Source organism: Myxine glutinosa, chromosome 14 (genome assembly GCF_964187855.1).
Source record: "Myxine glutinosa chromosome 14, kmMyxGlut1.1, whole genome shotgun sequence".
Lineage (NCBI taxonomy): Eukaryota > Metazoa > Chordata > Myxini > Myxiniformes > Myxinidae > Myxine > Myxine glutinosa.
Window position 1 is genome coordinate 34,321,331 of NC_136274.1, and position 25,055 is coordinate 34,346,385.

A 25,055-nucleotide genomic window follows, 5' to 3' on the forward strand; every position below is an offset into this window, starting at 1 on the left:
AATAGGAGTTTGTTTCACCCTTCTTTGTTTGATTCACAATCTAATGCACCTCTAATTTGTAATTAAAATACGTTAAGACCAACCTCGTTATCTTCAACGAAAATCGTCACCAAACACCGGAACCAATGAGATTCGAGCATTTGAATGCATAAAACAATTGCGAAAAAGTTCAATAGGAGTTTGTTTCACCCATCTTTGTTTGATTCACAATCTAATGCACCTCTAATTTGTAATTAAAATATGTTAAGACCAACCTCGTTATCTTCAACGAAAATCGTCACCAAACACCGGAACCAATGAGATTCGAGCATTTGAATGCATAAAACAATTGCGAAAAAGTTCAATAGGAGTTTGTTACACCCATCTTTGTTTGATTCACAATCTAATGCACCTCTAATTTGTAATTAAAATATGTTAAGACCAACCTCGTTATCTTCAACGAAAATCGTCACCAAACACCGGAACCAATGAGATTCGAGCATTTGAAAAATATATTTTTTAAGCTTATTACGCGTTTCGGAGGGTGAAAACGGCGTCAAATATTCTAAAATTGACGAAGAATTATTTTCTAGAAATCTCGCGGCCGTCGGGGATAGTTTTTCACGCCCGGAAATATCCGAAGTTGAGACGGAATTCACCGAATTAATCAAGAAGTAATTTTTATCAATTTTAATCTCATCCAGAATGCAAATGGTACCTACACCGACTGCACCGACGGTACCTACGACACCTACCTACTACCAACTACCTAACCTACTGATGCCACAGTGATGGGTAAAATAGTGGCAAGAGGCTTTGGCTTCGCCGGCTCATTGCGGCTTTGCAGTCGGGTACTAGTAGCTTTTTATATAAGACTAACGTTTTTAGGGGATAAACTCTGTAAATGCAGAGTAAATATGTGATGAGTGTTAGTGCTAGAAGTTAGAGTTTAAGCCCATGTTTGAAATCAGACTGTTCCGCCATTTCGATTTTCAGAGAACATGGAAATACGTGACATCAGATGTGACATCACATGTAAAAATAATGTTTATCTACAGTGTGAATGCCGATACACCCTTATGGTCACCCTCTCAGCCCCCATAATCCCTGCCCTCAAGAAGCGGTGTAAATGTGCCTTATGGTGTCGTTGTTGATGATCCCATTACATGGGCTGCTCTTTGATAATTACAGACAGGAACCATCACTTTTCTGGTCTCCCTACATCATATGCTTTCTATTGCCCATCCCCACCAAGCTCCCCTAGGTCACAAACACATCCACAAACGAGATCCTTGTTTCCCACCCCAAGTATAAGCTATCTTCCCTCCACTCCTTTGTCTTTTTTTTTTTTTTTGTATACAGAGTCGAGGCTCGTGAAAGAGCGAACATTTATCAAACAAACAAATCAAACAAACAAGCAAACAAAGTATATAAAAAGGGGAGCGGTTGACAAGATGGGGAGAGAAGGGGAGGAAGCACACAAACACAACATTTGAGAGCAGGGACATCGGGAGATGTGTGGGAGGGAAAGGACCTGGCGGGAGGCAGGAGAGGTATAAAACGCAAGGACACCAAGGACTTCCAGGAAAGAAGTCGGCACCTCAAAAAAGTGGATTTGGGGTGAAATTAGCGGGGGTAGAAAAGATCAAGGTTTTGGATTGGGGAAGATAAGAGATGGTGGTGAACAGCCGTTTTAAAGACCTGGAGGGAGGAGTGGGATTGAAGAGAGTGAGGGAGTTTGTTCCAGAGGTGGGAGAAAAGAGGAATGAAGGAGTGAAGGTGAGCAGAGAGTCTTGATTTTGGCAGTTTAACCACAAGAGGGTTGCAGGCAGATCTTGTGCGGCCTGTAGGAATATTTGGGGGACAGAGCCCAGAGAGAGCTGGGGGAGCAAGGCCGGAGAGGAGTCGGTAAAAGACGGAAAGACCACCAACCTGCCTGCGGTGAGTAAGTGAAAGGCCCTCGGAGATAGCGTCATCGCGGGAGATTCCAATGATTCTGAACGCTTTGGTTTCAACAGCGTGAAGACGAGCTAGGTGTGAGGCAGGAGCACCAGCCCAGAGGGAAGAGCAGTACTCCATTGAGCTGCGGATGAAAGCCTTGTATGTGGTGAGGAGCTCAGTTGTGCCAAGGAAGGACTTCGCATGACGGAGGATGCCCAGTCGGCGACTGACTTTGGAGGCCAGCTTGGAAATGTGGTTTTCCCAGGAAAGACCATGGCAGATAGTGAGACCCAAAATCTTGAGTGACAGAACTTCTTGACGAGGATTATTCAGAAAGTAGATGGGAGGGTTGTCCAGTCGGTCTTTTCGGAGAGACATCGTAAGAGTGTGAGATTTGTCAGGATTGAAAGGACATGTTCCACTTGTTTGCCCAGTCTGTGATTTTGTCCAGGTCTGCAGAGAGTGAGGAGGCTGCAGACTGCCGATATGAGGGATGAGGAATGGAGCGGCAGAGAGTGGAGTCATCAGCAAAGAGATAGAGAGGATTTTCAAGAGAGTCAGAGAGATCATTGATGAAGATCAGAAAAAGCACAGGGCCCAGAACACGGCCTTGGGGAACTCCAGCCTGAACAGGAAGAGGAGATGAGAGAAACCCATTCAGGGCCACACGTTGACTACGACTAGAGAGGAAGTCCGCCAGCCATGCGTGGAGATTTCCATGGATACCAAAGGAGGAGAGTTTGGTGAGCAGAGCGGGGTGCCAGACCGTATCGAAGGCACGTGATATGTCGAGGGAGACAGCTCTAATTTCCTGTTTGGCATTGAGGACCTCCATCCATTGTTGAGACAGCAGAAGCAGCATGTCCAGAGTAGAGTGACCTGGTCTGAAACCAAATTCATGATCAGAGATCAAGCCATTGGAGAAGAGGAAAGATTTCATATCTGAAGCAATGATGGATTCCATGACTTTGCTGATAATTGGGAGAAGGCTGATTGGTCTGTAGTTGCTAGGATCTGTTTTTGCACCTTTTTTGTGCAAAGCGGTGATGTTGGCTGATTTCCAAGCAGATGGCAGTTGACCTTGAGCAAAAGAGAGGGTGAAGAGAACAGAGAGAGGGAGTGAAAGAGCGGAAGAACAGGATTTTAAGACCCGTGGGCTGATGCCATCAGGTCCAGTTGCAGAATCAGAGTCGAGGGTTGACAGAAACTTTTCCACCTTGTCAGGAGGAAAGGACACGGAGTCCAGGAGCAGCTGGGTACGACTGGGTACGGTGGGTACAGAGAGGGATGGGTTTGGGACACAAGATCTAGAGGCAAACACAGAGTTGAGGCATTCAGCTTTTTCACGTGCGGAGTCAGCTGTGTAGCCGTTTGAGGTAAGGGAGGGCATGGAGGGGGAACAAACACCAGAAACAGATTTGACCCAGACGCCACCATGATTTGGAAGAGGGAGACAGATAAGAGAGTTCGGTCTTGAGAACGGAGAGATATTGTTTCCTGGCTCTCCTGAGGGTGGACACACACTTGTTTCGGGCTTTGTGAAAGGAAATGAGATTTCCTTCCATTGCATTTGCTTTCCAGGAGACGAAGGCAAGTTGTTTCTGGGCAACAGCCTCACCACAAGATTCCGTGTACCATGGACGGGAGGAAGGGTATGACAACTGAAGACGAGATCGGATAAATCTGTGCATGAGAGAGAGCAATTTACTTTGGAAGAATTCCCAGAATGAGTTGATGTCAGAGGTGGTAGAGATGGGAGACCAGTCCAGATGATTGATGGCTGCTTGAAGACCATGCCAGTTGGCCTGAGTGAAATGCCAGACTCGTCGACGATGAAGAGGCTCTCTGAGAATGGTCAGAGAGATGTCCACTTTAACAAGCACATGATCAGATGAGCCGATTGGAGCAGAAGAAGAGCAGCAGACATTTGCAGGGAAGTCAGTCATAACCAAGTCCAGAAGAGAAGATGCTCCGTTGACTGAGATCCGGGTCGGGAAATTGACAGATTGTGTCAGTCCCAGTGAGTCGCAGAAGTCCTTTGCTGAGGAGCCATGGCTGGTGAGAGAGGTACCCACACCCAGCCAACTGGCAAGGTGACAATTGCAATCACCACATATGAGGAAGAGAGAGTTGGGATGAGTAGATAGAAGTTGGTCCATATTATCAGACAGCGAGATGTAGATGGAGTCATCACTGTTTGGTGGACGGTACAACACACATATGAACAAGAGGTGGGAGTGAAGGGGAAGCCGTAGCCAGAGGTATTCCTGGGGGTGAGGTGGAGAGAGTGCAGTGCAGGGCGAGTGAGGAAGAGAGTTTTTGATAAAGATAGCAACCCCACCTCCAGGACGAGGCTCAGGTCTATCACACCGGAGGAGGGAGTAACCCAGGAGAGATACTAAGGAATCAGAGACATCATGAAGGAGGAAAGTTTCTGTTAAGCAGATCACGTCTGGTTTGTCAGAAGCAACCTGTATGGAGAGATCAGTTAAGTTTGAACGAAGGCCCCGGATGTTTGAGGTCCATACCGTTAATGAAGAGCAAGGGGGACAATCGGATACAGAATAGGGGTGAGGAGGGGTGGGGTCAGATGTGGAAGAGGTGGAAGAGGCAGGGAGAGCTGTTGAAGGTGTGTCAGAGATTTCAGAATAGCTCGGAGAAAGGGAAGGATGGGGCGGACAAAAGGTTTGATGGTGATTGGGTGAGGCACAATGAGGTGTTATTTGAGGAGGGGGAAGAGAGAGGCAGAAGGTTGGGGGAGATGGAGGTGAGAGTTGGAAGGGGGAAGAAGCGGGGAGGACGCTTTGAGGAGGGGGAGTGAGAGGGGGGAAATTGAGAAGAAATGAGGGTGGGGAGATTTGAAGGGGAGGGGTGAGTGGGGAGTTTAGGAGGGAAGGGACAAGGGGGGGGATTTGAAAAGGATGGGATATGGGGGAGATTTGGAGGAGAGGGGGGAGTCTAGGAGGGGAGGGGCGAGGGGGAGTCTTGGAGGGGAGGGGTGTGGGGGGAGTTTAGAAGGGAAGGGGCAAGGGGTGAGATTTGAAAGGGATGGGTGATGGGGAGGATTTGGAGGGGAGGGGCAAGGGGGAAGATTTGAAAGGGATGGGTGATAGGGAAGATTTGGAGGGGAGGGTTGATGGGGAAGATTTGGGGGGGAGGGGTGAGATTGGATTCTAGAAAGTGTACGATTAATGGGAAACGAACATTTATTGCAAAATGAGTTTCTTGTGACCTTCGAGTCAAAAATACGTTTCAGTACGCTGGAGGGAGGATGGAGTGCAGGAGAGTTTAGGGAATGTAGAAAAGAGGCACTGTAAGAGATTGAATTTTTTGGGGGGATGAATAGATTTGGTGAGCAAGTCGAAAGCAACCTTTTGAAGAAGAAGAAGAAAAAGTTGTTATAATATACGACGGAATACAGAACTTGAGGGGAAAGTGTAAACATTTTAAAGTTTAACAGTAAAAACTATCTGGGGAAATGGGGGAGAAACACGTGGTCGAAGAATGAAAGGACGAATAAACGAATGAGAACAACGAATAAGAACAGAGAAGGAAAAGTTGTTTTTGTTTTTTTGTTTTTTTTGAGTTGAGATTTTAAACAAGGAAGTAGGCTATGGGGTGAAAAGACTGGGAAAAAAAGAGAACAAAAGTTATTGGAGCACAAACGACAGACCACTGAGAGAAAAACAAAGCCTCAAGGTTGGACACTGTACAAGGCCTCAAAAGACACGACACAAATTAACACGATTTTCTATACAGGTATGAAAGATTTGCACCGAAAATCTTCCTCGGGACACACTATACGTACACACACCATAAAATAAATACAGTTATAACGAAAATACAAATGGGAACAATTACTTAACTTCGATTTCGATGGAGAGCGTGGACAACTGTGAATAAACGAAACCTCGCCAGCAAGACCGGAAGCGGAAGTCTTGTTTTCATACTTGTCAAATCACTTCCATGAGTGATTTGTATTGTATTGTATTCTTGGAATGTATTCGTGGACTCTTCTCTCCAGTTATTTAAGAGTGCAGGTCATTCTCCTGCTCTCCTTGTCCTCCTCATGATAATGAATGTTTACTTCTCCCAACTCCTTCCTCACTTTCCTGTTTTTGTGGTGCAACTCAATATTTGGCACATTTTTCACAAATTTCCTGAACTCACAATGAGTAATCATGATTGCATCACACGATTCAGCTACACTAACAATGTCATTGTGTGAAAAACATTGTGTGATGCTGATCTACCCTGTGGCCTTTGACAAATGTATGAGCCAATGCTTTCCAGTGGGTAAAGAAAATACCCTAAATACACCTCTCGAGGTCTGGCAGACTGATCTCGAAAAATAAATAAATAAAAATAAAGACACCTCCAGAAAATAGATAATTTATAAATAAATAAAAATTAGCTTCCTTCTCCCTTTCCAACCATGTTCATCAAAATGTAATTATTATGGGATGGATGGGTGGTGGCTAATTCATTATATGCACATTCCCCAATGGTAAGCTGTTAAGGACATATGTGTTGGAAATTTAGCGAAGTGTGTATAATAATGGAGGCAATTACAATCCCTCTGCTGAAACAACCAGACGGGTAGAGCACTGAGAAGGAAAGGCAAAGCTGCACATGAATGCAGATACATCAGTGTACACGAATGTACGTCAGTGTACATGTACTTGAACATGAATTACAAGGACATTCGTGTGGACAATGGGCAATCATGTGAACTTGGATTCTCTATGTCATGAGCTTGGAGATCAGACAAGAACTCTGACATTCCAACCCAGATTTAAGGTTTCATCAAAACAAATTCTAAACAGATCTTGTGCTTTATTGATTAATACTACTTTTCTTGATTTTTTATTTTTATTTTCTTGATTAATACTACTCCGCTCTCAGCATTGAAATCCTCAAATTTGAAAATACAAATAACTTTGTTAAAATTTTAGTAATTCTATTCTTTTTATTCCAAAAATAAAGTTTTCATAAAACAAATGAACAACTAGAACGGCAATCAGTAGAGCGCATACCTCCCCACCGGGCTGAACAGTTTACGTTTTGTATCTCACTGATAGGCCGGAGCTGGATTCGGACCTGAACCAAAATCCTGAACGGCTTGTTCTTGTCACCTCACCAACTCATCCACCTAGTTCTGTTAAAACTCCTCTACAACTTTTTGAGATATCAGGCTATATATCAGTTTTGGCCCTATCACTCAATGGTGAAGAATCACTTTTAAAAATACAAAATTCTCGTATCCGAATCCATATTCCAATCTTCACCAAAACCAAATCGATTCGTCCTTGTCACACACACAACCTGTCCACCAAGTTTCATCCAAATCCGTCCATAACCATTTGAGATATCCTGCTATGTAACGGTTTTATCCCCATCACTCAATGGTGAAGAATCACTTGTAAATTAAATAATTTTCGTATCCGAATGCATATTCAGATCTTCACCAAAATCGAATCTGTTTGTCCATGTCACACACGCAACATGACCACCAAGTTTTGGCCTAATCCGTCCATCCCGCTATGTATCAGTTTTATCCATATCGCTCAATGGTGAAGAATCACTTTAAAAATTCTCTGATCCGGATCCGAATTCGAATTTTCACCAAAATCGAATCCCTTTTTTCTTGCCATGCATCCAACGAGTCCACCAAGTTTTGTCCTAATCCGTCCATAACGTTTTGAGATATCCCGCTATGTATCGGTTTTATCCATACCGCTCAATGGTGAAGAATCACTTTAAAAATTCTCTGATCCGGATCCGAATTCGAATTTTCACCAAAATCGAATCCCTTTTTTCTTGCCATGCACCCAACGAGTCCACCAAGTTTTGTCCTAATCCGTCCAATTTTTTTTGAGATATCCCGCTATGTATCGGTTTTATCCATACCGCTCAATGGTGAAGAATCACTTTAAAAATTCTCTGATCCGGATCCGAATTCGAATTTTCACCAAAATCGAATCCCTTTTTTCTTGCCATGCACCCAACGAGTCCACCAAGTTTTGTCCTAATCCGTCCATAACTTTTTGAGATATCCCACTATGTATCGGTTTTATCCATACCGCTCAATGGTGAAGAATCACTTTAAAAATTCTCTGATCCGGATCCGAATTCGAATTTTCACCAAAATCGAATCCCTTTTTTCTTGCCATGCACCCAACGAGTCCACCAAGTTTTGTCCTTATCCGTCCATAACTTTTTGAGATATCCCACTATGTATCGGTTTTATCCATACCGCTCAATGGTGAAGAATCACTTTAAAAATTCTCTGATCCGGATCCGAATTCGAATTTTCACCAAAATCGAATCCCTTTTTTCTTGCCATGCACCCAACGAGTCCACCAAGTTTTGTCCTAATCCGTCCAATTTTTTTTGAGATATCCCGCTATGTATCGGTTTTATCCATACCGCTCAATGGTGAAGAATCACTTTAAAAATTCTCTGATCCGGATCCGAATTCGAATTTTCACCAAAATCGAATCAGTTTTTTCTTGCCATACACCCAACGAGGTCACCAAGTTTCGTCCAAATCCGTCCAATTTTTTTTGAGATATCGTACTATATATCGTTTTTGCCCTATCTCCTAATGGTGGAGAATCATTTTAAAAGTTCTAGTATCCGGACCCGGATATTCACCAAAATCTAATAATTTCGTCCATATCACATACCCGATGAGTCCACCAAATTCGTCCACAACTTTTTGAGTTATCCTGTTCACAGACAGACAAACAGACAGGGGTGAAAACATAACCTATATTCACCGTCAATGGCATTGGTAATTATTTCCATGAACAAAGAGCTTGTAACTATCTGATAGATAAGTAGAGGCTTTCGATGGATTTATTTACCATGTCAGACACGGTTATGTCACAAGTTCATTGCACAAAGTGCCAACAACCTGACATCAAATTATAGACATCAAAGAGATTGCATACAATTGGATTGATGCAACAAAACTGATGGAAAACAATTTAGGAATTCGATGGTCATTATACAATGGAATCGATGGTCTCCAACATTTATGTGTGAGATGGGTCCATGGCTTAAGGGTGATAAAACTTTGAGCTAAACGGGCAATACCATTTTGGCTGATGGTGTGTATTATCGACTCGCGAGTATCTCTTCTGAGAATGAGGTTGTTATTGATGACGTGCTCATTTGTAATTGGTGGGTGCTAATCATCTGGTTCTTCGTGCCGATACCTGTCTGCCTCGATGTAGGTGAGGCAATCTGGCATTACGAGCTGGGTTGGGATGGTGGCGTGGACGCTTCCTACCCCAACGGCCTGCGAACACAACTGTACACAGAACCACACCTGCTAGGAGGGTCATTGACACCTGGAGCTGCTCGTCGAAATCTCTCTTTTCCTGGGACTGTACCGGGATCCCTGGCTGAGTGGAGGTTGCGCAAAGAACAGCGAGAGGGACGAGTCGTCCTGCTTGGTCGACGTCTCAGGGTGGGGATAGATGTGAATCCAATTTTTAAATGTCTTTTATTGCATCAATGACATGTGATGCCACACAGGTATTGACATTACCAATACCAGTATCCTGTGATACTGGTATTGGTAATCTTTTATAGGTCTTAAAGTCACCACCTCTTTGGTTTAGACACCTCAAACATACTATTCTAATAACCATTTATTGTCTATACAGCTTGGGTTATCTAAATGTATTTATTATACAGTACAGCGTACATTGGTGTCAGGAAGGGCATCCGACCATAAAAAAAACATTGCCTCAAACAGGGAACCATGATTGTCATGGGGCCCGCAAGGTTAACCCCCGCTCTAGCGGGGAAAAATGGCCTTAAAACGATCATTCATATCATTCATATACAGCATTTTCATACTCCCAATCATAAATCCTTACTATATACAGTATGTCTGCATGTTGGATTCAATCTGTACCATGCTGCCTTGGCAAGTTAGAACAACAACAGTAGAGAACAGGGACATCGGTAGATCTGTGGAAGAGAGGGGGCTGGGTAGAGGAGCGAAGGGAGGGGTACACTAAATGGAATTGTACATAAACTTTGGGTACATAAAGCAAATGAACACTACTAGGAATTTCACTACTAGGAATTTCACAACAAGGAATTTCAGGAAAGAAGTTGGGGATTGAAAGAGGCGGATTTGGGGTGAATTAACGGGGGTAGAAAATATCAAGGTTTTGGATGAGGGAAGATAAGAGATGGTGGTGAACAGCTGTTTTAAAGACCTGGGGGAGGAGTGGGATTGAAGGGAGTGAGGGAGTTTGTTCCAGAGGCGGGAGAAAACAGGAATGAAAGAGTGAAGATGAGCAGAGAGTCTTGATTTTGGCAGTTTCACCATAAGAGGGTTGCTTGCAGATCTTGTGTGTGGACTATTTGTTGTGGACTATTTGAACGTTTTACTGTAGAAAACTTACAAAAGGATCAGTGGTGATTCATTGATGGAAAGCATCCACCATGCCATTTTCAAATCACTCATTATACTCCTTGTAATTGACATTTTCAATGTGTGTGCCGTCTCTGTTCAAACAGGCTGTGATCTTGACTCCAAAATTCTCCACAACTTGTCTGCAAGTGTCTGCAGTGGTAGCCTGATGGTAGTCCTCTGGACAGCTAGTGTTCGAGGTTTGTTGGCACAAACTTCACCTTTGGCAGCACCCCAAAATAAAAACTCCAATGGCTTCCAATCGGGCTGTGGGGCGCCCACGCATGCGCTGTGCCCAGGCTGATGACATGATTTCCAAACATCTGGTGGAGCAGGTTTATGGTTTCACCTGCAGTGTGTGGTGGGGCACCGTCCTACATGAACCATGCAAGTCTGAGTTGGTTTGGAGACAATAGTTGAGCGAGATCAGCATGGAAATGGTGTAAGACCTTGCGGTACCACTCGCCGTTGACGAGTCACCGTCACCGTCTTACTATTGGCATCCTCAAACCAATATGGTCCCAGCATACCCATCTGGCATTCAATGCACAGAAGCAAGTGGACTTGAGGCCCTTGAGAGACATTTCAGGCACCTCCTCAGGAGACTCAGTTACCCCAGAATATGTTGGTGTGATTGTTGATAGCCCCATTCGAATAGAATAGCTTCATCACTGAACCACAAGCAGTTGATCCAATTTGGGGCTACTTTTCCCTTCGGTCACTTCCCGGTCACTGAACTGAATCAATCACACATTGTTACTCATCTTTCCATGCCATTCAGAGTTAGTTTATGCCTTACAGATAAGATGTAGAGGTAGAGCTTGAGTTCAGAAGTGAGAATGCTCCACACAGATGAGGCTGAGATCGCCAGTTTTCGGGAACACCGACGGTTGGATTTCTTCGGAATTTCGCGAGCAGAATCTCACCAGATCAATGTTCCCTTGGTAACACTTGGTGGGTGGCCATTGTTGCCTTCATTTAGATTTTTCACACTTCCATGTGTTTGGAAGTGCTCCACAAACCGCTGAATGCTCCCATCGGAAGGTCCATTGCAGGTGTGAACATCGTAATACTGACAGAATCATTGGCACACCTGCACGTCGAATTTTGTCTCAAACCACAAAGTCACGATTTTCACTTTTTGTTCCACTTTCAACACCATAGTTGACGTAGGGTCCGACTGACTACTTGTTAGAAACGGAATACCACCACCACCATAACCTGCAAGAGAGAATCAGGCTGCTCAAATCGTTCACTTCCTTTTTTGAAACACCTTGTGTGTGTGTGTGTGTGTGTGTGTGTGTGTGTGTGTGTGTGTGTGTGTGTGTGTGTGTGTGTGTGTGTGTATGTATGTATATATATATATATATATATATATATATATATATATATATATATATATATATATATATATACACACATATATATATATATATATATATATATATATATATATATATATATATATATATATATATATATATATATATATATATATATATACACACACATATATATATATATAATTATATACAGTGCATTCTGAAAGTATTCAGACCCCTTCACTTTTTTCACATTTTGTTATGTTGCAGCCTTATCCTGAAATCGTTTAAATTCATTTTTTCCCACATCAATCTGCACTCAATACCCCACAATGACAAAGAGAAAACAGGATTTTAGAAAGTTTTGCAAATTTATTAAAAAGAAAAAACTGAAATATCACATTTACATAAGTATTCAGACCCTTTGCTATGACACTTGAAATTTATCTCAGGTGCCTCCCATTTCTCTTGATCATCTTTGAGATGTTTTTGCACCTTGATTGGAGTCCACCTGTGGTAAATTCAATTGATTGGACATGATTTGGAAAGGCACACACCTGTCTATATAAGGTCTCACAGCTGACAATGCATATCAGAGCAAAATCCAAGCCATGAGGTCGAAGGAACTGCCTGGAGAGCTCAGAGACAGGATTGTGTCGAGACACAGATCGGTGGAATCCTACAATAAAATTTCTGCTGCATTGAAGGTTCCCAAGAGCACAGTGGTCTCCATAATTCTTAAATGGAAGAAGTTTGGAACAACCAGGACTCTTCCTAGAGCTGGCCGCACGGCCAAACTGAGCAATCGGGGGAGAAGGGCTTTGGTAAGAGAGGTGACCAAGAACCCGATGGTCAATCTGGCTGAGCTCCAGAGATCCTGCATGGAGATGGGAGAAACTTCCAGAAGGACAACCACCACTGCAACACTCCACCGATCTGGGCTTTAGGGCAGAGTGGCCAGACGGAAACCTCTCCTCAGTGAAAGATACATGAAAGCCCGCTTGGAGTTTGCAAAAAAACACCGAAAGGACTCTGAGACTGTGAGAAACAAGATTCTGTGGTCTGATGAAACCAAGATTGAACTGTTTGGCTTCCGTCTGGCCACTCTGCCATAAAGCCCAGATCGGTGGAGTGTTGCAGTGATGGTTGTCCTTCTGGGAGTTTCTCCCATTTCTCCCACAAAGGAGGAAGTAAAAGAATTGGTCCAAAGTCTGTGTTCGGATCGTGATGATGTGCTCATTAACCGGATGAGGGATTCGCAGGTGATGGAGGAGAAGCGAAGAGAAAGAGGACCCGGTGTAAGTGGTGACCAATATGGTCGTGCGTATGATGCGCCAGGTGATTTAATAAGCTTGGGGGTCGAGATAGACCCGGATGTTCGTGAGAGGCCAAGAGTGAGGTGTATGGCTGGTCCGGAGGGTATGGAACGAGGGTGCGAGCGAGAGGGTCCGGTGATGGGAGAGGTGCGAGGTGTGAGTGAGCAAGGTTGTGGTGGTATGGAATGGGTAGCGGGTTGCGGAAGTGTGACCCATGCATCGACACCAACAGGGGTAGTTTTTAGAGGGACAGGGGAGGCACGGGAGCCCCTTGGGGGTAATGTACTGTGGGGGCCCGGCCGGTTCGGCCCCGCGCTGACCCCGCAAGGGGCGACGCACGGGGTCCGGCAGGCGGGCAACGACTCGCATACGAGATGGTCCCACAAGGTCCCACTCGCGCCGTATGACGGCAAGAGTGATCTACGCGCATACCTGGCGCAGTTTGACTGTGTGTGTAAGGGCAACGGTTGGGGTGAGGACGAAGGTGGAGTACACCTGGTGGCCGCATTGCGCGGCGCGGCGGCGGAGGTGCTGACGGCATTACCACCGGGTGCTCTCACCCTGCCAGCCCTCCGCGACGCCCTAATTAATCGATTCGGCATTGAACAGCAGAGCGAGCTTGTTAACTTGCCCACGACATTCGCCGCGCAGTGGGGATCGCACATGCTAACATGGCAGCGGATTCCCGGGAAAGCCTGGCGCTGGACCATTTTATCCAGGCCCTCCCGGATATTGAGCTCCGGCAACAGCTCGCCATGTGGCGCCCGCAGACTCTGAGCCAGGCGGCTGACGCTGCAGCCCGTTGGGAAGCAGCGAGGCCCCTGGCCCGGGGGAGCGAGCGTCACGCAATGGCGGTCCGCCAGGTGGGACCCCCGATGGAGGGCGGACCCCTTAGGGGGCCCGCCCCCGACGTGAGTCCTGACCTGGCGGGCATGGTCCGGAGGCTGGTGGACCAGCGCCTGGCGGGACCTGGACCATGGCAGGCGGCCCCGGAGGTGGCCCGCGGTGGACCACGAGCGGGTAATCCAATTCGGACCTTCGGGGGGGGAAATTTGGAATTCCGGAGACAAGCACCTTATCAGGTGAGGTGCTATACTTGCAACCGTCTGGGTCACCTGGCGCGGCACTGTCGAGCCACGCGCCGGGATGATCCCCGGCGGTTGAGGTCCTTAACTCCGCCCAGGGGGGAGCGGGTTAGTCGACCCCAGACACCCCCCCGCCAGACCCTGGGAAACTAGAAGGCCTTACACCGGCGAGCAGGCGCCCCCGTGGATTGCCTCGGCTTTAGATGCCGAGGCGGGACCCAGTACCTCTGAATAAGGGGGGCTTATTAGTGCCAGAGGACTGGGGGATTGATGAGCGATGGGCCCGGTGGGTAAGGGTGGCATCCCTGCCACCCTTCCCATGAATGGGGCAAATGCGCTATAGATTAGGGGGTGTATGGCAGTGAAAACTAGCCCGGGTGGGTTAGGATATTGTGTGTAGGGATCTAGCGAAGATGACATTAGGTAACGTTAAGGTTAGTTAGTGACAAGGATACCTGTAGAGGGGACGCAGGTAGATTAGAGTGGCTGATAATGACGAGGGAGCGCAATAGTTTAAAGGGACGACTGGGAAGCGCAAGTTTCAGAGGGGAGTAGTTAGATGAGATGATGCTGTGTGAGAACTGGACAGGTGTGTGGAGCAGTGTATGAGTAGTGAGTGTTGTGGATCAGCGCGGATGCGCTTGGGGGAGAGAAGGGTGCAGGCGGCACCAAGTATGAGAGCACAGGTGTGCAAGTACAGGTGTGTGGAATATATGGAGTATTGGAATGAGTGGTGTGGAGAGAGTTGGAGTAAGTGGTACGGAGTGGTGTGCATGGTGCGAAGGTGTGGATGGGGGAAGAGTGGACCCCTTTTTCACGAGTACCCGGGGAGGGTAGTTTAAAGAATAGTTAGAAGGGAAAGGTAAATTGTGGTTGGATATTGGCATTTGTGGTGGGGTTGCAGAATGGTATTGTGGATGGGTGCATTGGTGTGGTGAAATTGGCTGGTCGTGTGGCCTGTTAGTATGAGTGTGAATGGTTGGGCACTCCGCCACTGTTAGATGTCGGCCAGGTGAGGCCGCAGGTGGGCTCTGGGAGCCGTTAGTGTCAGTGGGTGCCTGAGGATCCCGGGTGTGGATCGGGCAGCCCGTGCCAGAGAGGGCACTGAGGGGGTGAGAGTGCGAGAGGGCCTTCCCCAGTTAGTTAGGTTAGGGTGAGGAGCAGGTGAGCTCGGTAGGCAACAACAGTGGTGGAGGTGTGCAGGTGGGCGAACCAGCTGGGAGCGTCACACGACCCAGCCACCGAAATTGTGCGGGGGCACCGAGTGTTGAATCGGGGAGTGAGACCCAAATTGATGGTGTGCACCACAGATGGTCAATGGGATTTTGGTTCTTCGAACCACATAGAGTAAAGTTGGCCAATGGATTGGCAGGGAAAGACCCCGGGTAATGTAAAGTTGTTAAAGTCATTTAGGAAATAGTTAGGATTGATGAACCTGTCGCACCATACGCAGCCACTTACCTGAGGTGATGATGACTCCACACCTGTGTTCCTTTGTTCTGTGTTGCAGGAAAGGAGAATTGCTGTGTGGATTTGTGAGACGCATCACGACGTGGATGAGACATGGGGGTGATTCCATCTCTCCCTCCTTAGGAGGGACTGATGATGAATTGGTGATGGCAAATTTTGATGTTGAGTTGGAGATGGCAAATTTTGATGAGAGTTGGAAATGGCAAATTTGATTGGTTAGGAGGGAGAGAAGACGAATTTGGTTTATGGGAGGAACGGGGAAGACAGTAGGGACGTTTGTTGATGAGTAAAGTAGATGTTTATGGGTAGTGTTGTGTTTTGTGGATACAGTAAGGGGTAAGGGAGGGGCAATGTAGGTTACCTGGTGGGGTGGGGGGGGGCGTACGGTAGGAACGTACCTGTCTCACCTGGTTCCCATGTGCCCCCAGTGTGCATTACCTCGTATTGCGTGCACTTTTGCGCCCTTACCACCTTACTCACTTGTCTTCTTTTGTCTCCCACCTCCGAGGATCTGGCTTTGGGGCAGAGAGAGAGGAGAGAGAGGTGCTGGCTCCGCAGTTGTGGGCCTGTACTTCCGCTGCTTGCTGCCTGGATCGATACACCATATGGACCGCAATTTTTGTGGCCGCCCACAATGGACCGCAGTTCTTTTGCGGTCAAGCACCACCCGTGGATGGACCTCTGGGTCAACGTGGCACCTATGCCATACAGGTGAACCACTTTTAGTTGGCCCCCTGACGGCCACAATTGAGAAATGGACGCGGTTGGCGCCTTTCTTTATTTCTAAAGAAGCCAGAAGGCCAAGTGCACTCCATGAAGGCAAGACCAGCGGCAGAACATCGGCCGGCTGCGACACCACCGGTGACTATGAACACTTTATTGGTGCACCGGATGGTGCTGACTGTGCGTATGGGGTGGTGCTTTTGGTGCTTGGACGGGGGGCTCTGCACATTATTAAAGGCCGTAGGGCCACAGGGCACTCGTGGGTTGGTGTATCGATGCTGGCATGCGTGCTCTCTCTCTATGCATAACATCTGCATGTGTTCCTCAAAGAACAGGTCCTGGATCGTAGTGTAAATATCAGTCTTGTATAAATGATGCTCCCTACCGGCTGTATGTTTAGTTTGAGGATGCTTTCCGCGATTCGGTTATCCTGTGGGTGTGTTTCTGTTAGGAGAAGGGTGCAACGTCGCAGGGGACATATTTACTCATTTGTGAACATCTGTAAAACTGTCGCACTCAGGGTTGAGTTAATAGTAGAGGGAACTACATTTGAGTGCCACACTAAAGTAGGTAAAAATTTATCGGGTCGGGACGCCCCGAGGTAGAGACGGGTGCAATGTTGCGGATATGGGATTTGCATCCATCCATATCCGCTTGTAAATATTCCCCTATTTCCTCAATACTTCCCAACTATCCCCAATCCCCCATTCCCTAGTCCCATTTTCTGTAAACAACACTCTGTAGACCCGACCTCCCCCTATTTCCCCCCATTAAGTGTCGCATCCAGGTCCACCGCATCTCACGTAGACAACTATAGGACATCTTGCTAGTTATTCTTAGTCTATGTCAGTTAAGGATTCGTTTCCATTAATTCTGACCCTTCGTTGCACCAGAATGTGATTGTATGGCACCGTTAGGAAGTTTAGCACCTCCCAATACCTCCCCGCAGCTCTTCCTCACGGTTCAGAAACAACAACAACAACAACAACAGCAACGGCGGCGGCGTGCACAGGGAGTGCGCATCCTCACTCCGGCTTGGTTGGTAGGGGGTGTTGGGAGGGCACGAGGCCTTCCCCACGAGCCGCCATCAAACATGTGCTCGACGGGGTTACCAAATAGGGGCTCCCTGTCAGCTCCTCGTCAAGGACGGAGCCCGGTAACCCCCGCACCCAATGGAAGCGGCGGACCGGTCCCATCTGGGGCGGAGCCAACCAGCCGAGGGCGTGTCACTCCCCGTTGAGCATGCGCAGGAAGAGGGAGGTGACGTCAGATGCGCGCTGAGCTTGAAGCAAGAGAGACGTCCCTTCCGAGCGCTGTGACACCTCCCCGCATCTCTGGACTGGACCGTGCTTTATCCTGTCCCTGAGCCAAGGTGCACCTTGTGCTATCGACTGCCTGTCCCTTCCTGCCATCAATCCCTGTGTAAGTCAGCCTTGTTCCGTTTGTCTGTGGTCTGTCTGGGATAAGATAAGATTGTATTTAAGTGCCCATCTCTTCTGTGTCTTTTACCTCACTCTACCTTGTAATCTACCCCTTTTCTCCACCACTAATTATACCCTCCTCCGGAGGTCTTGAGAACTGTACCCCTTGCGTCGTTTCATTTATCCCAGTCGTTGTGTCCTTTCCAATCATTGATTTAGCGTAGCGCGATTTGGCCAACGTTCGGGTGGAATCGGGTGAGTTGGGGAAGAATCGGGGGGAACTGTTAGGTCGCGGCAATACCACCGCTCGGTAAATAACATCTAATCCGCGATCCGTAACAATATATATATATATATTGTTACAGACGCGGTTTTAGATGTTATTTTACCGAGCGGTTGGTATTACCGCGTCCGAACAGTTACTCCCCGATTAGAACCCGATTCCACCCGACGTTGACCAGATCGCACCGCAGATATTCAATCGGGAAACCTCTAAAGCGACCGAAAGAGAAGGAAAAGAGAAGAAGACAGAGTACGGAGGAAGAACAGATTTATTATACACACACAAGCAAAAAGAAAGAGCGACCAAAATTATTTACAAGCAATGGATGGAAAAAGCAGTCACACAGTGCATCGTTAGCTTATTCTATTCAATTTACTTAATCCCAAGACAACGAGTAGGACAGACGACGTTCACACTTACACGGGGGATATTGCAGGCAGGTAGGGCTTGAGGTGGATTGCTGGAGGGGGGAGGCAGGGTCGGAGGCAGCAGCTCTCAATTCCTCGCGCTTTTGGCGGGAAAACCCTCCGTCGCGTATCCGCTGCTGTAGACGTCACGCGCTGGCTCGGCACACCTGCTCCTCTCCTTCTGGTGGAGCCGTCTCCCTCCTTTCAGCGCGTCTCTCCAAAGCTGGTTTCCTTTCCGAGTACCTCTCCTCTTTGGCTTGGAGCGTTTCGCATCTCACCGCTCCTCTTGGTGTCGCCTCTTCGCTCATCTCCCAGGTCATCTGGTGAAGCAGTCCCTTACAGTCGCTTTTATTACTCGCAGCGGAATCAAGCCGCCGGCTGCGAGGGCACACCTACCGGGTCGCTAACCGCGGTGCTGGTTGGCCAAGTGGGGTTGGCTCACTCCTCCCCTCTATGACGAGGTGGAGACACGCCTTTCTTCTCCGAGATTAGCACATGGGCAATGGCGGCTTGCGGGATTGAACACCACTCGCACCCCTTTTGAAAGGAACTTTGGAGAGCGGAGATGTTTGGGGAAATTGAAAGGGCCTACGCTTATTTTGTTTGATACAATGCAAAGTCAATCTAGTGGGAAACACATATTTAGCCTACATAGAATAAGGAAATACACTATTTAAAAAGATATATCGTGGCCTGCGTGTAAGTTTCATGGAATTAACTAGGAGGACGGCTGCGACCATTATTTACATTACGAGGGTGTTACACATAACAAAACCATACTTTTTTACATTCGTTACACTTCCTCCAAAATTGTTACACTTCTCAAAAAAACCGTTACACTTCTCAAATTCGTTACACTTCTCAAAACCGTTACAATATATATATATATATATATATAGATATATATATATATATACACACATGTATATACATATATTGTTACGTTTGTGGGGGTCGGTGATGAAACCTATCCCCACAGGTCGGTGATGAAACCTGTGGGGGTACCATAGTGGAGATAGAACTGGGAAGGGTAGCATGGACTGCGTGCAAGTCGGAAGCCAATTTGGATGTATTTAAGTCGAAAAACTGTGAGCTTAAGATCATTTACCTATCACCACACAGGGGGGGGGGGGGAGGGGAGGGGGTGGTGTTATGTTAATTAGGTAGGGTCTAAGGCTAGTTTTCCCCAGTATGTGAGTGCCTCCTGTGATTTTTCCCTGTTTTTACAATTATGACAAGCCGGACATTAAAAGAAAACCCACATCTTTAACCAACAACAACAACAACTGCCATAACTACCAAAAGAAACCCGAACATTCCCGAGTGAAGCCGGACGTTCTCGATAGACAATTAACCCCGCCCACCAATTGAACAAAGAAAAAAGCCAAGCCCCGAAGTTCATCATTGGTCGAGCCCGACCATGGGTCGATTCAGTGGAACTTGGCGATTGGTCGGGGTGATGTCAGAACGAGAAGGTTGGAGCAGGGGAAGAGGAAGAATCACCCAGTGTCTCTCTTGGTCTGGTGCTTGTCTAATGTGCGCTAGTGCAGAGCACTGTTTGGAGCTCAGAGAACCGTTGCAACGTTGGAACCAGGATTGTTTTTTTTCAGTGGTGTTTTTCAGCGGAGCTGGAACCGCGTCATGTTTCGGAGGGAGACAAGAGCGAAAGAGGACCGGCCGCACGAACCCCCTCACGTTCGTGGCGAGGTGGAGAGGAAATTCACAGCCATCTTGCGCAGTTTCCCACGCGAGCGGCTCGGGTCGCCTTGTGCTGCCGACTGCATTCGGCGATCTCGTTGAAGCAAAGCTGGGTGCCGACCGGCTTTGAACAATTTTCTTTTATCATTCCCGTGCAGGTAAGCACCTCGCCCCTTCAGTCCCGCGTGCGCCATAAAAAGTACCGCCAATTTTCGGCTTGATCGCCTCGGCATTTAAGGACCGCTCCGGCTATCCGTCCAGGGTGGTGTTCATCGGCCACGGATTTGACAATATATTGTTACCCAAGCAAGGTGCTATTTGGGATGTTGGGCTCTATCTATCTCCACACACAAGTGGTTTAACTGCTTATTCTCATGCAACTGACATTCTCATTTTCTGGATTTGTATTCTGGCTAATCATATTTTTACACTGCCAGAATCACAAAATGTGAAATTACTAAAATGAACCACCTGCAAATGTGAAAATGTACTTCAATAAATAAAAGGCAAAGATTACTTTGAATCTCAGATGGTTTCGCTGACAGTTGGCCAATATTGAAGGTGTTGTGTGAATGTAAAGCATTTTTCTGAGTTCAGGTAATCAATTTTGAAAGCAAAACCTGCAAATCAAATACAGCATATTATCTTGCTTATACCATCTGTGATTGAAAATATAATTATTCCTCATGAATGGAGAAAAAGGTAAATGAAATGTCAATTTATTGTTCCTCACACTTTTAAGTGCTTGTGCTTTAAAATTTTGAAGAGATTATTGATTAGAATTTCAACATAAAGGGAAACAGCTCGTACAGCAGTTTAAGAAATCGCTAATCATTCCTGCATTACCAGAACCCATAAACTCTGGTCATTCAATATCGCTATAAAGTGTTAATTATATAAATTTATATTTTGTTCATGATTCGAGAACCATATATTGCACATGATGTTTTCTCACTATCTGTGAAATATTAAACCAAATTAATGCCAAGAGTGAGGAATCATGAAAGGAACAATATGCGGTCAATCGCATTCACTTCCTTAAATAATGCTGATGCTAAATATCGTGATACATTGAGATGATGACGAAATTTTGTGCATATTGATGGCTGCAGTTGTTGTATAGCCCCAGACCGTTCTCTCAAACAAGCCTGCGGCACTGAGACGGCTGATCGATCTCCCAGGAGCGACCCAGAGATCTCCCACATCCAGGATGATGTTCCCCCGCCTTCACGAAATCAGGAACAGTTAGAGAGAGAAGACACAGAGACAAGAGGAAAAGGGCCGCTCCATGGGGAACTCGATCCATGACCGCGCTGCCCTGACGAATCCGGGCAGCAGGGAAGAATGGGGAAAATTTGGCCACCCAAACTTGCGTTGCGGGGTGCAAACTGTTGCAGAGAGGCATCTCCAAAAGTTGTCATGGCTGCGGTTGAGTATTTTTCAGTTCAATGGGAATCTAGTTTTGGATTGGAGCTTCCGCTTCCGGTCCCCTCGAGCGAAGAGGCTTGCTTCGATCTCTCCACGACATCAAAGTTTGAGTATTTTCCCATTCGTGTCTTTGTCAAATTTCCACTGGTTATTTTATTGTGTATGTGTTATTGTGTGTTTCTATTTAGTTTTGGTTTTGCAATTATTGCAAATTTGTGTGTAATTAGTCGTTTTTTGTTCGCACCTCATGCGCGGCCTGGTCTCTCCAGGCTCCCTCCTCCCGTCAGTATTTTGTGAATATAAGTTCTTTCCTTCATAGTATTTGCTTGTTTCTTTGATTTTCTTTTCTCCCCCCCTACCTCTCACGAACATCTTACCCTTTGTCCCAACGTTTTAAAAACAAAACAAACAAATAAACAACCAAAAAAATTTATTTATTAATACTTTCTCTCCTCCCGGACACATGCTTGTTCGCTCTCCCCCTCGTCTCGACTTGTGCCCCGCCCCCTATATCTCGTTTTTCTTCCACCTCTGCTCCTTCTTTCTCAAATCCACGTCCTCACTTAGAGACTTTTCCCAGATTATTTTTCATGGTTTTGTTTAAATATTATTTAAATATGTTTATACCGCAGCCGTGATGCTAACGCCGCCGCCCCCCCCCCCCCCCCCCCCCCCCCCAGAATTTCCATGTTTTAAACGTTTCCCAGTGTGTACCCTGGATTAGAATAGGTACACCGTATGCATGCGTGTCGTAAGAGACGACTAAGAGGGTTGTCGTCAGGAAGGGCATCCGGCCATAAAAACATTGCCTCAAAAAGAGAACCATGACAATTACAACTACATATGGGCAGGGTACAGGCCGAAGTGGAGATCGGTTTCTGAGGTTTGGGACATGGAATGTAGGGACAATGACAGGGAGATCAGGACAAGTGGTGGAAGTATTGGTCAGAAGAAGAGTGGACATATGTTGTGTGCAAGAGACGAGATGGAAGGGAAGTGGTGTGAGAATGGTGAAGGGTAGGCAGGGACAGAAATACAAGTTTATGTGGCAAGGGTGCCCGGAGGGCGTGAATGGTGTTGGTGTCCTGTTTTCTGAGGAGTTTGTAGACAGTGTGGTGAGTGTGACTAGAGTGAGTGACAGGTTGATGATGGTGAAAATGATGATTGGAAAGCTCTTGGTGAACGTCATCTCGGGATATGCTCCGCATGTTGGTCGGAGCGATGAAGAGAAGGACAAGTTCTGGTGTGCGATAGAGAAGCTGATGGAAAACGTGAAAGATGAGGACGTTGTTGTGGTAGGAGGAGACCTAAATGGACATGTGGGAAGGAGTATGGATGGTTTTGAGGGAGTTAATGGGGGTTACGGATATGGTGTGAGAAATGGAGAAGGTGAAAGGATTTTGGAGTTTGCTGATGGAGCTGATTTGTTGATTTGTAATACTCAGTTCCAGAAAGAGGATAATAAGCTTGTTACAATGTTACATACACGTCAGGTGGGTCGACGACAACCGTTGACTACCTGATGGTGCGTAGGCGAGATAGGGGGCACCTCCGGGACACAAAAGTGATCCCGGGGGAGGAGGCTGTTTCACAGCACCACTTGGTTGTCTGCAACATAAGGGTGAAAGGTGCGAGGAGAGCTCGGCGGGTAAAGTACCAACCGAGAATGAAGGTGTGGAGGTTGAAAGAGGTGACAGTAAGGGAGGCATTAAAAGAGAGGCTGAGTAGGGTAGAGGATGATGTGGTTGAGCTTGAAAGTGGTTGGATGTCAATGAAAGCTAGTCTGTTGGGAGCCATTGGTGAGGTATGTGGATGGACAAAAGGACCACCGAGGCACTCGGAAACATGGTGGTGGGATGATGAAGTTGGAAAGAGGATTGACGAGAAGAGGAAGAAGTTCAAGGAGTGGCAGAAGGCGAAGGGTACGGGAGCAGAAACAGCAGAGCATGAAAGTTATAAGGCAGCCAGGAAGGCTGCAAAGAAAGAGGTAGGCAAAGGCGCAGGAGGCATTTAGGAAAATGTTCGGAGAACGCTTGGATTCGGAAGAGGGTCAGAGAGTAGTATTCAGGATTGCAAAGCAGATAGCGAAAGAGAGGTGTGATGTGATGGGGGTGAGTTGCTTGAAGGATGAAGTGGGACAAATCGTTGTCGACCGAGATGGAATTAAAGGAAGATGGAAAAGATATATGGAAATGCTGTTGAATACAGAGAATGAATGGGATGGCAACATAGAGAGTAACCCAGTTTTAGGACCGGCAGAGAAGATAACTGAGAAGGAAGTTGAGGAAGCGATAAAAGCAATGAAGAGTAGAAAACGGGAGGGCCGACGGGAGTTGTGGGAGATATGTTGAAGGCAGCAGGAAGTTGGGGTGTGAAGAATAACAGAGAATAACAGAGATCTGTAATTTCGTGGTGAAAGAAGGCCGCATTCCAGTGGATTGGGAACTGAGTACCCTCGTCCCTCTATACAAGGGGAAAGGTGACCCTCTGGAGTGTGGCTCGTACCGAGCGATAAAGTTATTGGAGCATGGAATGAAGGTATTGGAAAGGGTGTTGGAGAGAAGGATAAGGAAGAAAGTGAAGATCGACGAAATGCAGTTTGGATTTATGCCAGGAAGAGGAATGACAGACGTGCTTTTCATTGTGAGGCAGTTGCAGGAGAAGTACATGGAGAAGAGGAAGAAGTTGTTTCTTGGGTTTGTTGATCTGGAGAAAGCATTCGATAGGGTTCCACGCAAAGTATTGACATGGGCATTGAGGAAGTTAGGAGTGGAGGAATGGTTGATCAGAGTAGTGATGGCAATGTACAAAAGAGCGCGCACAGCTGTAAGGACGAAGGACGGGAACAGTGGTGAGTTTGAGATGAAGGTGGGAGTGCATCAGGGGTCGGTGCTAAGTCCACGACTATTTGTAGCTGTGATGGAGGTGCTGGCTCAGAACGTAAAGGAGGGTTTACCATGGGAGTTGTTGTATGCAGATGATCTGGTGTTGATTGCGGAAAGTATGGATGGACTGAAGGAAAAGATGAACAAGTGGAAGGAATGTATGGAGACAAAAGGTCTGAAGGTGAATATCGGAAAGACGAAGGTGATGGCAAGTGGTAAAGCATGTGGTGAGGTGGAAAGAACTGGGAAGTGGCCCTGTGCTGTGTGTAGGAAGGGTGTCGGAGTGAACTCCATTCAATGTACAATGTGCGCTGAGTGGGTTCTTCAAAAATGTAGTGGTCTGAGAGTGTCATTAACCAGTGTGGCAGCTACATTCAAATGTAAGGCGTGCACAGAGGGAGCTGCAGATGGAGGAAATGTTGAGTTGGATTTTGGAGACGGCATGAAGCTGGAAGGTGTGAAAACATTTTGCTACCTCGGAGACATGCTGAATGGAGAAGGTGGATCAGACTCGGCAACGGTTGCTCGAGTGAGATGTGCATGGAAGAAGTTTCGGGAACTGAGTGGCATGCTGATGAGGAGGGGAGTGCCGTTGAAGCTGAAGGGAAAGGTGTATGCTGCATGTGTGAGAAGTGTTATGATTTATGGGAGCGAGACATG

General features: G+C 46.7%; 2 protein-coding genes across 2 annotated transcripts in view; both read left to right on the plus strand.

The window, feature by feature from the left end:
* LOC137439600 (teneurin-3) overlaps positions 1 to 25,055 on the plus strand; it is a 449,998-nt gene that overhangs the window by 402,797 nt on the left and 22,146 nt on the right. The window contains exon 24 of the mRNA XM_068135512.2: positions 9,162 to 9,397. Within this exon, the coding sequence (XP_067991613.2) occupies positions 9,162 to 9,397 (236 nt within the window). The remainder of the gene's footprint in view (positions 1 to 9,161; positions 9,398 to 25,055) is intronic.
* The window catches only part of LOC137439605 (THAP domain-containing protein 1-like), a 270,238-nt gene that overhangs the window by 176,513 nt on the left and 68,670 nt on the right, over positions 1 to 25,055 (plus strand). The gene's annotated exons all lie outside the window — the stretch shown is intronic.